The sequence below is a fragment of the Colias eurytheme genome, chromosome 6 (genome assembly GCF_061535395.1).
Source record: "Colias eurytheme isolate Ceu_HAF_F1 chromosome 6, ilColEury1 Martin Lab GWU primary, whole genome shotgun sequence".
In the NCBI taxonomy this organism is placed as follows: Eukaryota; Metazoa; Arthropoda; class Insecta; order Lepidoptera; family Pieridae; genus Colias; species Colias eurytheme.
The window spans coordinates 10,396,923-10,410,490 of NC_142985.1; the positions used below are offsets into that span (position 1 = coordinate 10,396,923).

Sequence of the window (13,568 nt, forward strand, 5' to 3'; positions counted from 1 at the left end):
AATTTCATGGACGCAGAAATATGACATACTAGAGGTCCGCCTCGGCTTCGCCCGTGGTACATATTTCGCAATAAAAGGTAGCCTATGTCCTTTCTCGGGTATCAAAATATCTCCATACCAAATTTCATGCAAATTGGTTCAGTAGTTTAGGCGTGATTGAGTAACAGACAGACAGAGTTACTTTCGCATTTATAATATTAGTATGGATGTAATTCTTTATAATTAACTACTTTTCATTTATTGAATTTGTAACAGAATTATTATTATAACCACGAGGAAGCGCTACGGAGATCGCGGTCACAAAGAGCCGGCAGCTTTAGAGGTATTAGATATCTCCCAGAATTATTATTTGCATAAATAATAATCAAAATTTGCAAGTGAAATGTATCCTACTAAGGAAAAGGCAATTATTTTCGTAGACGGAGACGTCAATCTAATTTAAAAGTAAAAAACGCTCATAGTGACGAGCTTTCAGGACTTTGAAATCCTAATGCACATATGTCGTGGCTAAACCTAGTCGTTTACAGTTCCGACTGGAAAATGCGATGTCATTTACTAAAACGCGCTCCATCCAACTAAATTGCACCCTGCAGCCAAGAAATTGTTCGCCATAACTCCGATTTAAATACACAATTTGCTTTAGTTTTAATGACTTGAAAAAACGGAGGGAATATTTTTATGTATATTTTTTTAAACATTTTTCAAGCGCGTAAAGGTCGCGATATATTCTAACTACATACTCGTTATTATAATTATATTTAATTAAAATTTCTCTCAAAAGGCTGTATGTATTTTTATAATTGTCACATCATACTTATAACTACGAGCATGTATTTCATAATTTTTTAATCTTTATAGTTCGTTATAACATGTTTTATTCAAGTGAGAACAAACACTTCGAAGAGATGTATGTCAAATATATAATAATACTAGCGGTCCGCCCCGGCTTCGCCCGTGGTACATATGAAAAATAGATGTTGGCCGATTCTCAGACTTACCCGATATGCACAGAAAATTTCATGAGAATCGGTCCACCCGTTTCGGAGGAGTATGCAGACTAACATTGTGACACGAGAATTTTATATATAAGAGATTATTCTTATGTGTCATTATAGCACGTTCTATTAACTATTATAATTAGCTTATATAAAAATGAATCGCAAAATGTGTTGGTAAGCGCATAAATCGAGAACGGCTGAACCGATTTCGATAATTCTTTTTTTATTATATTCCTTGAAGTACGAGGATGGTTTTTATGTAGAGAAAACGTAAATATTATGTACCACGGGCGAAGCCGGGGCGGACCGCTAGTTAGCTTATAAAATAATAATTAATTCTAGCTCTACAATAATAAGCTAGGGATTACAGAGCAATTGTATGCACGACACGTCACATAATGAATATGCGTATTTTTAAAATCATTAGCAATTCAAATGGGTTGGATTAAGTGGCATAATTTATATATAAAGAATAAATATACTTGTACTTCTGTTGTACTATATTTAGTTCATACGCAAAAACGCCAATTTGTGTATTTCTAAGTGATAAGAGGCAGGAAATGAAATGCTAATTACAATGTTTGATTAGGTTTAAAACAAAATATCTGTATAAATCAATTTATATGGTTTGCATTTTAAGAACATTATGTTCGAATAAAATTAACTATGTAAAAAATGTAATTAATAATTGACAATGATGACATGTAGGTTTTTTGGTAAAGTTACAATAAATTAAAAATTTAAGCAAATGTAACCACGCTGAATTTACAATATCGATATAATATAATATATTAAAGAAGAATCTTTCGTTCACTTTGTTCATATTAATTATTAACCAATACATAATAGACGTTATATCTAGTAGTTACTACTGTTATGTGTTAGATACTTTAGCAAATCAAAAGCTTAAAAAGGCAAACATAATTAGCTTTTGGGTACTTTAAAAGCATTGGAAGACAGTATTGTAATTTGTAACCAAATCCAAAGAATAGATATATATAGATTTACAATGTATGCGTTGATTGTGCATTTGTGATGAGAAAATAAAATTTTATTTTATTTAATCTTCAATTTGGATAGAACACAATTTGTATTTTTATAAAATGTTTGTTTTATTATAGTTGTATGATAAGAGACACAATCTTTAAGAAATGCTATGAAATAATGGTTTCTTATCTAGAACTTCATGTAAAATTTAAAATATTCACAAATAATTTCCAATTAAATACTACCTACTCAAAAGCGATTGATGTCTTTGAATGTACGTATAAGATGTTGACTGCTTCATATTCAACATAATTGAAAAGAAAAATTTAATAACGACAAAAAAGCCTTTCGTCAAAAACAATTCAAGAGCGTGTGTGCACACGTGGCAGAAGTGGAACTTCTTTGAAATGATTCAAAGATACCATAATCGTCGCCTTAATCCATTTCGTGACGGTATTTCCATGACTTTTTTTTACTCTCAACGCGCCAACGAAGTTTCACTTCAAAATAAAATTATGAAATCGTTGATAACATAAATATCAAGTAACAATCGGCCGATACTGATGCAATCCGGTAATACAAACACACAAATGACACCCAATTGATGTGTATTGAAATCGACAAATGGACATGGCAATGAATTAACGCGGTATGTAACAATGTTCTATTTAGTCTCGAATATTTTCTTTGTAAGACGTAATTTATGCAATTCATACTCTGTACTGTGACCATATTTTAAATTAGTGTAGAGAAAATTCATACATGTACCTACTTCAAATTCTAACTTATATGTAGGTGACTTATATGTAGGTATATTTTGTTACATCTGTACTACTTATAACACTATCTCACAAGTGGGAAAATAACTAATTTTCAATTTTTTAACTTTACATTATTAAGGAAGAATTTAACCATTTTAGCCTGAGTACAATATACAGTAATTTTTGACGTGATAACGTCTTTAAAATCGTTTTAGTCGGGTGACATGTTCAGAAACTTGTGTCACACCAAAACCTCACGAGCGCGATCGCAGGTATAACGAGAGAGAGACGGACCGATCTCGCGTCTCATCTCGAGCGCTGCCACTGCATTATGTTATCACGTAAACATCTCGATCGTAAACCTACTTTACAAACAACCAATTTTTTTTCACCAATAAATAATAATAATAATAATAAAAACACTTTATTGTACACACAGGTTGACAGAAGGACAATAAAAATCAGCACAAGAGGTTAAGGTACAGTAGGCGGTCTAATCGCTCATGAGCGATTTCTACCAGACAACCAAAAAGCAAAGGAGAGCTGGGAAGTAGGAGAGTAGGCGTGGTACAATAGTGAAAGTTACAGTAAGACGTAACATGTACAAATATTGCACAAAGATAAAATAAAATTGTAAAAATACTTAAAAAACGGAAAAATATTAGGATACTAAACTAAACATAAATATAATACACATATATGGTAAATAGATAAGTATATATACATATAAATATACAATATATATATATACATATAAATATACAATATATATACAATACATATAATATATACACATATACTTACATATTATATAATGTTATATACTGACCAAAACCAAATTAAATTGAGAGGATAGAAAAACTTTGCTATACTTGAAGGAGACATATAGACTACACAATAAAGTTGTTTTCTAACACATTTTCAGTATTAATAATTTTTTAAGGATTTCGTTTCCTTTAATAAACAGTTGTTTTTAAAAGATGAATTGAATAAAGAGTTCAGAGCGTTCATAAATCATCTCATCCATAAAGCCACTTAAGGCATTTCATAATCATTATTGCCGTTTTTTCCTACACGAGAAGTATTTGACGAAATGTAGTACTTTTTCAAGCTAAATAAATATTAAAAATTAATCCATTTGTGAAATAGCAAACTAGCAAAAAGGCTTAAATTAATTCATGAAAATAATTTTAATTTTCATACTTAAAGCATTGACAAAGGATTAAAAATTAATTTAGGTTTCAAAATTATTTTGACTCTACCAAGGCTGCGGCAGGTCGCCGGGTCAATGGGTTTTAATACCGCTTAAATCTAATACATCTTAATGCAATTACTTCGCAAAGAACTAAATTGGCTTAGGGAAAATCTTTTTAATAAATTGTAATATATCTTTGATTGGTATGGGAGAATTTCTATGGAATTATTATCATTGGATAATATTGTTTGAGTATCAAAGTTTAAAGGTATATATGTATTGTACCCATATTACATATTTTTTATTACGAATGCAATCAATTGGATTGTTTTGTTTATTATTCTTAGGATCTGGTTGTTTAATGTTTATATAATAAGTTTATAAAGAAATATAAAAGAAATATAAATATAAAAGAACAGAAAATTTCAAGAGCATCACATCCTAGGCGCCCGCCTAGTATTTTACAATATGACAAAAACTACGAATTTCTTACTCTCAAGTCCCATATAGAGATAGATCCTTTATAATATAACTAGCGACCCGCCCCGGCTTCGCACGGGTGCAATGCTGATACTAAATACACTACAGAAAAACTGTGAACGTTGTACATATATAAAAACATAGCGGCCCGCTCCGGCTTCGCACGGGTATAAAATATATAGCCGGATGGCCGGCCGGTACCGCCGCAAACGCTCCGTCCCGCAATTTTTAAATCTGTAATATCATCGAAAATATTCACTTAAATCATACGGTGTAAAGGGCCATATAGATCTATATTAAATGAGCAATGTATTCAAGGTATTTAATTGGTTAAGGATGAATGCTGTATTGGTTAAAATCGCTTCGAAAATTAGCCATTATTTGTCGTAAAAAGTAAATGACAAAAAAAAAATTGGTTGTTTGTAAGGTAGGTTTACGATCGAGATGTTTACGTGATAACATAATGCAGTGGCAGCGCTCGAGATGAGACGGGAGATCGGTCCGTCTCTCTCTCGTTATACCTGCGATCGCGCTCGTGAGGTTTTGGTGTGACACAAGTTTCTGAACATGTCACCCGACTAAAACGATTTTAAAAACGTTATCACGTTAAAAGTTATTGTGGGTTATCCATAAGAGATAGACATATACCATCGCGGACTTTTCTGTAGACCTTTTCAATGTGTATAATACTTAGTACATTATTTTGATAAAACTCGTAGGGTTCAGCCTGCGTTTGCAATGTAAGCGGAAAAAATGTAATTTTTTACGACATCACATTAGAAACCTCAAAAATAACAGTACTTCTCCACTATTTAATGGATGTTATTATACATATACCTTCCTCTTGAATCACTCTATCTATTAAAAAAAACCGCATCAAAATCCGTTGCGTAGTTTCAAAGATTTAAGCGTACAAAGGGACATAGGGACATAGGGACAGAGAAAGCGACTTTGTTTTATACTATGTAGTGACTAAGTAAATATATAGAACGAGTACATTTTATTTCTTCTGCATAAGATATGCACACATACGCAATAAGAATCGAATAGCTTTTTCTTCGAATTATGCAGTAGATAATGCATAAAGATGATCTGGTTTATTATTAGGAATTCATAATAAGCACTATTATTCTATATACCTACTTTAAGTTAATTAGTTATTTAAAAAAATTAGCTATAGAAAGATAAGATATAATAATGATTCATAGCATGCATGAAATTGGAACAAATTGTAGGGCATTTAACACGTTCTTTTCTAAATTTTAAAACTACGTATAAAATGTAAGCTTAATAATTTATTATCTTAATCGCTCATTTTTTGTAATACACAATTGAGCGTCCATTGGGGAATCATACAATTCTTTTTTAATCTCTTGGGTTGGTTATAATATTATCCAGGTTTAGAAAAAGTTATTTTGCGAAGATTTGAAATATAACGACGGATCTTAAAATTTGCTACTTGTTTTATTTACCTACAGTGAGCATACTCTGAATTTAACAAAGGTTCATAAATATAAATTTGATATAATAACAATATTTATTTTCAATCAAAAGTAATCCCAAGCAATATTCCGAAACACCAAAGTGTAAGCTTTTCCATTTGTCTATAGAAAATCTTAACAGAGTTAAATCTAACCTAAATAATGTTTAGCTCTATTAAAAATTATATTATACTATATTGAATAAAAAAGTATATGTTTAACAATAAATCAATGGTAAAATCCGTAATAGAGTGATTATTTTAGCTATTTGAAAACATTCATTATATTATAGAACAGTATGAAGGAACCCTATGTTTTAATCCAACTCTAGCTTGACCACTTGCATATTCTCAACCATTCATTAACATTAATACAAACAAAAACAATAGGTAATTAGCTGTTGTAATCAATACATGGGTTCTACTTTAGATATCTCTCTCTACAAATGTAGAGTCTGCTAGAGTTTCCTATAACCTTAACTATAACACATAAATTTAAACATAATATATGTTAATTATTCTATTAAAAGACTGGTCAAGTTAGTTCATAGATAAGCACGTGAACAATAGGTTTTCATAATACATAATAACTATTTACTTCCGTTTTAGACCCACTGTACTATACTAATTATTGTGATATGAACCAGCCAGTTATTTAACTAAGTATGAAGTTACAACGCATTCAAAGTCATGGTATCAACTGTATTGTTTAAATTTAATCTGAACTCTATGTTTTAAATACATGACTGGTTATTTATTAGATAACGTATCGTTAATAAAATTTAATGGATTGTATATTTATGAATGTAAATAAGCAATAACACATTCGCTATTGTTGTGTTTCAATATATTCTACGAGACACAAATAATTACTGTTTATTGGTTATCTATTATAAATTGTGCAATTAATTAAAATCAATAGCTTTTATAGACCGCACGGGTACACTGTACACAAACGTTAATAACAAAGTAAACAACAAAATTTTTATAAGTGCTTATAAAAATCGAAACAGCAGCTGTTCTTAATATCGCAAAGCATGTTTCATTGATTTTATACATGTTTTCACCTTGATATTACCGCTAATATCTTTTAAATCCACTTAGAAGACATTACGAGTTAAACGTTACTGCAAACTTAGTAGATAAAGCTGATTTTATCACAGCAGTGCCCACTGATAAGAACTACATTCTCAACCTTGAATTACATATGAATTTCGTGCGACCATGAAACTCGCATACGTAAACCTAGTCCTAATCTCGATGCACAAACGTCACAATATACCGGCCCGTGCGAAAAAGTTCAACAAACTTAACATTCGGAATTATTTAATAAACATCGATCGTTCGATTATTTACATGCACTTTTTATTTGTTGATTTGTGTTGCGTATTTTTACATAGTTATAAGCATCACTGGGGGTGAAGGGGTACAACTGGGAAGGGTATTTCGTATGTTTTTCAGTTAGAAATAATTACGCGATATCCGAGCGTCGCTAGGAGCAAACAGACGCGTGCGACGCACGACAGCCGAACCACGTCTGGCGTGTGAGTGCCGACCGCGCCGGCACTCTGCGCAATTTGACTATATCATGCTGTGACTCCGCTCGTTGCATCGCCTTGCAGCCACCTGAAACGGCTGCGGTTGCGTGATTGTTTTACACATGCTTATTATTACCAAGCCTAATAGCTTAATGGCATTGGATAAATGAAAACCTATGCCAGGTAGTATGTAAACACTGCGTCTAATCATTTCAGTAGCGGTTAGTGATTCTAGGTTCTAATATCCTTTACGAAAATAAAGCTCATGTAGTATTGCTAGCTGAATAAATTGTCGGTTGCATAGTCTTTTCGGTAAAAAACATAGCGCTTGCTAAATAATAAAAGGAGAGTTTATATTTAATTGAATATTTTAGCTTCATATAAATTATCCAATTTATTTATTATTTTTTTAAGTTTTGCTATGTTTCAGGTAGAGCAAGAAAAAAGTCCTTAAAACTTTATTATATCTATTATTATAAACAATGGAACATTAAATATAGACATACCATTGTTATTAAATACTTAAATAGGCCAAAAAATAACAAACTGTTAGCCTATCAGTCTATACTCTATGTAAGTATTTAGACGTCTAGTCTTCCCTTTCGTTTATTTCAAAGGGCGCGTACCCTCATATAAAGGGGTAGGGACCCTTGTACCTTATACGTTCTAAGTCTTAATTAAAAACCAAGTAATTACCGTGATTACTTTTTACGATATAGAGTGTTTTGTCTGAGTGCTCGTGACGTCATAGTCTGCTAATATTTGTTTAAAATGCTCTTGGAATCATATAGTTTCGAGAATTCAAGCTTTTAATCTTAAATCTAATAAACTGTGATATCATGACCTTATTACTTCTTACATATTTAATGTCCTTAAGGAATATGATGATATTACAAACCTTCTTCAATAAACCTTTTAAATAACTAGGTGAGTCATATAATATTATGTTATTCAATTGCCTGCTTGATAAAAAACCTTATCATTTTAGCAAATAAATTGTTTAGTAAATAAGAAATACAGAATTTAGGTCAAAATGTAATAAAGGAATTTGGAATTTCATTACAATTTTTAAATTAATTACTTGATAAAGTGTGTAAATCAACTGAGATATGCCTATAGAAAACTGCATTAAGCGTATAAATAAAACCGGCCAAGTGCAAGTCGGACTCGCGCACGAAGGGTTCCGTACTATGGGAAATACATCATCTGTGAAAATATCAGCTTTCTAGTTCTAATAAAACAGTCTCTACAATTATTACTTTCGGAGATAAAAATCACACAACCTTTCTAAGTCTAGCTTAAAAATATCAAGTACAATTCCGCGATTATGATCAATAACTTTCGATACAAATATTACCTAATATTGTTAGAAACATTTACCAATATAACTCCACCCCTTGACCGATATAAGCACTTGAACTAGATATTGTTATGAGCTAAAACAATACAAGGCTAATCGGTCAAGTGCACGTTATATTTGAAACTTATGTAATATGTTGCAATGGTTTTACTGTAAATCTTCATTTACAGGATGAGGTAAAGTGGAAAAATCTAACTTAAATAAATATAGTCAATGACTAGCAAGACTAACATAAATAAATGAAAAGGATTTTATTAAATGGTAATTATTATTTTTTTCCTTTTGCGTCACAGAGCAAACTCTATTGTACAAAAATGGTATCACTAATTTGGAAAGTTATAATATTATCATATAGCTTTCCAAATAAGTGATGCTATGAAATAATTATACAAATTTAATCAAAATTAAAGTGGTAAGTATATAAACTAATGGATTCGTTTTTTTAAAGTGAAACTTTTATTACATCGTCTCAAACTTTTTGGTCTGTGTAGCGCATGTCGCGTGACGGTCGGCTGCCGAGTAATAAAGCAGTGTTCGAAAAGTTTCACTTTTACCGTGGTTTCATAAAACCACACAACATTTTTTTATTTTAATATAACAATCTCGATCTAGAAAGGCACAGAATTTTAAAACATATACTTGTAAAGAGAATCGATCAGTGAAACAAATGTGAAATGCATTTGTCCCATACCCCTCAGAAGAAGCCACTTCACTTTATCTCTTCAATGCGGTTGCTTAGACGGAAAGAGGCATCCAAAGGAACTTAAAAAGGCCTTATACTATAATAGATGGTCTTCATTTAAAACTATACGGAAACAGTAACTGAAAGAGGGCTAGATGTAACAAAGTGTGAATTAAAAAATATACATCGTTGATAGATAAAATAAAACTAAACGCTATTTTACGAATAGAGCTAATCTGTTGAATCTATATCTAATTTTACGTACTTATATAATATTTTAGTACCTACATAGGTACCAGTTATGAGTATTATATTCCCAAATAATACCAAGGGTTTACGATTTCCGTAAACAAGGATATTTATAATGTCTTTCTCAGGTTATTGATGTATAGTTAAACCACCTCTAAGGTCGTATTAATACCGCTTCATTATACTAGCAATAACCACATGAACATGCGAGGTACACGTTTAAATTAAGTTCTGATTTAATATAACATCCAGTATAATATAATTTAAATATCTAAAAGCAAATAATAATAATATACAAGCAAATATTAATCTGCAATATAACACATCGACATCTTTGACATAAGGTTGCGCCTCCTTCACAAAAGCTGAACAATTAAAACACAAACTAAAATACCCTTAAGCTATAGTTAGTAGTTAGTAGTAGGTAGTAAGTGTTTAGTCTTTTACAATTAGGAAAGATATCTTCAAAATGTTAACGATGTATTAGACATTCCCAGGAGCAATATTTATCATCATTATCTTCATTACAACAGACGCCTTCCTCTTTTTCCATTTTCGACAATCTTTTGTTATTTCAGGTGACACGCCTTTCGCTAATAATGATTTAAATATATTATACTCTATATTGTATAAAAACCTATTCTTTGAGAAGTATTCTGCATTATATGAATGAATAGCTAAGATATATTTATGTTGGTTGTCTGTTGTTGTGTTAACTGTATTTAGTGGTAAAAGCTCTATTCATGAATTTTAATTTTACGCTTTCAGTAGATGAGTCGCGCATTCGGAGAAGCTAAACTTTACTGTTGCATTAAACTATTGTATATGTATAATTAATTCTATTTTAATTTTCCAAAAGAACTTTTTATTTTGTGAATTGGCTAATTTAAGTAAATCAACGAAAATTCATAACTAATTAATAATAATTATTCATAATTAAATAGGTAAGAACTGATTTAAAAAATATAATACTTATACAAACATTTTTATAGTTTTCCATATTTGATGCAATTTTGTTGATTAACCATTTTTTAAGAAATCTCTAAATTCTTTGGATTCTCTACAAATCCTTTTACCGAATTCATAGCCAAGAAAATAAATTAGCAAAGATCGTTGACCGTCCGTTCGTGACACTGTTACGTGCTAAAATATAATCATGTACCTGTAAGCCTTATAAAACCTTAAGAATAAAAGAACTTAAAAATAAACGTAAATTAGAAAAACACCGTTTTACAAAACTATTCTCATGTAATTTAGGTAATAGCCCCTTTGCTACATTCAAAATAAAAGTCTGGCCGCTAACAATCTTACATGAAATAAAAAAAAACACAGATTGACATAATTCAAAAAACGAATGTCACAGACTGCCAAATTTTTAGTGCATTTTCCCGGCAAACGTCGGTGGTGTTTTGTATTTTTTTAGCGCTTTACAACAAAAAAAAAACAATAATGTCGTCTGATTTGTGTTTAGATGATCTATCAGATGTTGATATAACATTAATGACTCTGCGTAAGCCGACGGAATTGAAAAAAGTGATTGATTCCATACCCAAACCAGTGAGGGCTGTTCCGAAAAATGGGCTTCCATTATGGTACAGATTGGGCTTGGAGAGCAAGTTGCCTGTACCAAAAATGCCGGAAGGAAAAATCATATTTTCACGCGGGAAAATCGGTGAAGATGTGAGTACGAAGTATTTTCATAAAATGAGTACGTAATACTATGGTAAGACACAGCAAAAACATATTGTAATATTTATTTAGAAATTAAATGTTTATGGACTCTATATTTCGAAAATCAAGAACTTAAATACTCTAAATTTTAAATTTACTATTAACTATACCATCAATAAATAACAAATTTATCTAAGTATTACGTAGGTAACCTTTCAAAATTATCAAAATATGTAAATTATAATAAAATAAAATAAATAAACGCCAACCATAATTTCGATGTTAATTATATGCATACAGGGACTTGAGAGAATTTAAATGTGTTCATAATTTCTTGCTTCACTTATACACACAATATTTTCATATAAGCCATGGCTTTACAAGTATACAGATGTAAAGTAGATCTAAATCCATACGAAGAGCGCAAAACCTTTTAAATGTCTTAAAGCATATAAATCACATGAATTAAGTGTAAAAGTGTATTATATACTACGAGCTACGTACTTATTATAACTCATGTGTCTTATACATAATATTATGTTTTAGTTAGGTATCTGTAATTGTACTTTATTATCCACTATTGAACTGAAACCAATTATATTACTTTGATAAAGTTAAAGAATTCAGACAAATAGTAGAGTTATTTCCTAAGTATCAACATAAAAAATAATAGATTATAAAATAATTAAATGAAACACAGCTCGATACGTTTTCACTATCTCCTTTATTTCCAAACCAGCATCCATTTAACTATATGTATATTAACCTCTAGAATTCAAGGGATCCTGTTAAACTTTAAAGCATGTCCCATAGAAGTCTTGTATAGAATGCCTTACAAAGATTCATTAAAACTCACTCTTAGACGGATTTATATTTTGATCTATTCTCGTCACGGTGACAAGGACACCGCAATTTCCCTTCCATTGCGTCGCTGTGAAATGGGAAGTCGTTATACTGAAAGCTTTCGCATAACATATTCATATTTAAAGATCTATACAAATAATCGAGAGTATTCAATGTATGGTACTATAAGTGTTTCTCACGCGAAATGTTTGGCTCTAATTGTCATTGGAGATAGAGAAGTAATCTCCCGATTTGATAATTAGGATTGAACATGATTTGAATAAAGCTTATGGCTTAAATATTTGTGTTTATATAGGTGAATACTAATATTACATAGGTATGTTGTTTTGAGTAAATAAGATTAAAGCTCTTGTAAGTTGGGGATTCCTTTAATACTAATAACTAGCTGCGCTCCGCGGTTTCATCCACGTGGCTCCACTTCTGTAAATGGGATCTTCGATAAATGGGCTATCCGACACCGAAAGAATTTTCAAATCGGACCAGTTGATTAGCGCGTTCAAACAAACAAAATAGCTTTATAATATTATAAGTACTTATAGATTCTTAAGTAGGTACCTATTGTCATTAATAGCATAAATTAAACTTCTATGTTATTATTACGATTCAGTTGAAATGAACATTTACACAATAATAGAATCTATCGGCATTAGCTCTCAAACTTATCAATTATTTCTGCCACGCACAATACTTTTTCTTTCGCTAAGTTTTGGTGCACGTACACTGCGTATTGTTAGTTAGAACCAAAGACTTTAACGTTATTTATATGTATTATAAATAGTATAGATTAAAAAACAGGTAAAGTGATACTTATTTATTTTCTGTCCCGTGAAAACATGTAAAATTTACATAAAACAGTTTTACTTTAAATGTCATTTGCTAATGCACAGGAAATTTGTCTTTTGCAAAATCGGACGTCGTTTTTCTTTGACTTCCATTAATATTCTGATGGATGGCCTTGTATCTACTAATTGAAGTTTTTAAATAAGGATCAAGTATCCATGGTAGGTCTAAAAAACGTTTTAATTGATTTGTATTGAAATATAACAACAAAATTGTTGTGAGAAAAATATATATAATCAGATCAATCAAATCATCAATGTTTGCTAAAATAACTCTTTCATACTACAAATTATTATTATCAATTTTTTTTTTTTTTTTTTTTTTTTATCGCTTAAGCAGGCACACGAGCTGGCGGGTCAACTGGTGGAAAGTGATGCCCGCCGCCCATAAGCAGTCGCGATGTTAGGGCCACCGCGAATGTGTTGCCGGCCTTTGAGGTACAAATATGCCCTTTTCTTGAAGG

General features: G+C 30.9%; 2 protein-coding genes across 3 annotated transcripts in view; one reads left to right on the forward strand and one right to left on the reverse strand.

Moving 5' to 3' along the window:
* The window catches only part of kcc (solute carrier family 12 member kcc), a 270,331-nt gene extending 262,898 nt beyond the window's left edge, over positions 1–7,433 (reverse strand). For both annotated transcript variants that reach the window (XM_090103126.1, XM_090103124.1), the window contains exon 1: positions 7,377–7,433. The gene's annotated coding sequence lies outside the window, so the exon portion shown is untranslated. The remainder of the gene's footprint in view (positions 1–7,376) is intronic.
* A 3,746-nt stretch (positions 7,434–11,179) lies between these two features.
* LOC149907997 (uncharacterized) overlaps positions 11,180–13,568 on the forward strand; it is a 56,382-nt gene continuing 53,993 nt past the window's right edge. The window contains exon 1 of the mRNA XM_090102616.1: positions 11,180–11,410. Coding sequence (XP_089958742.1) covers positions 11,180–11,410 — 231 coding nt within the window. The remainder of the gene's footprint in view (positions 11,411–13,568) is intronic.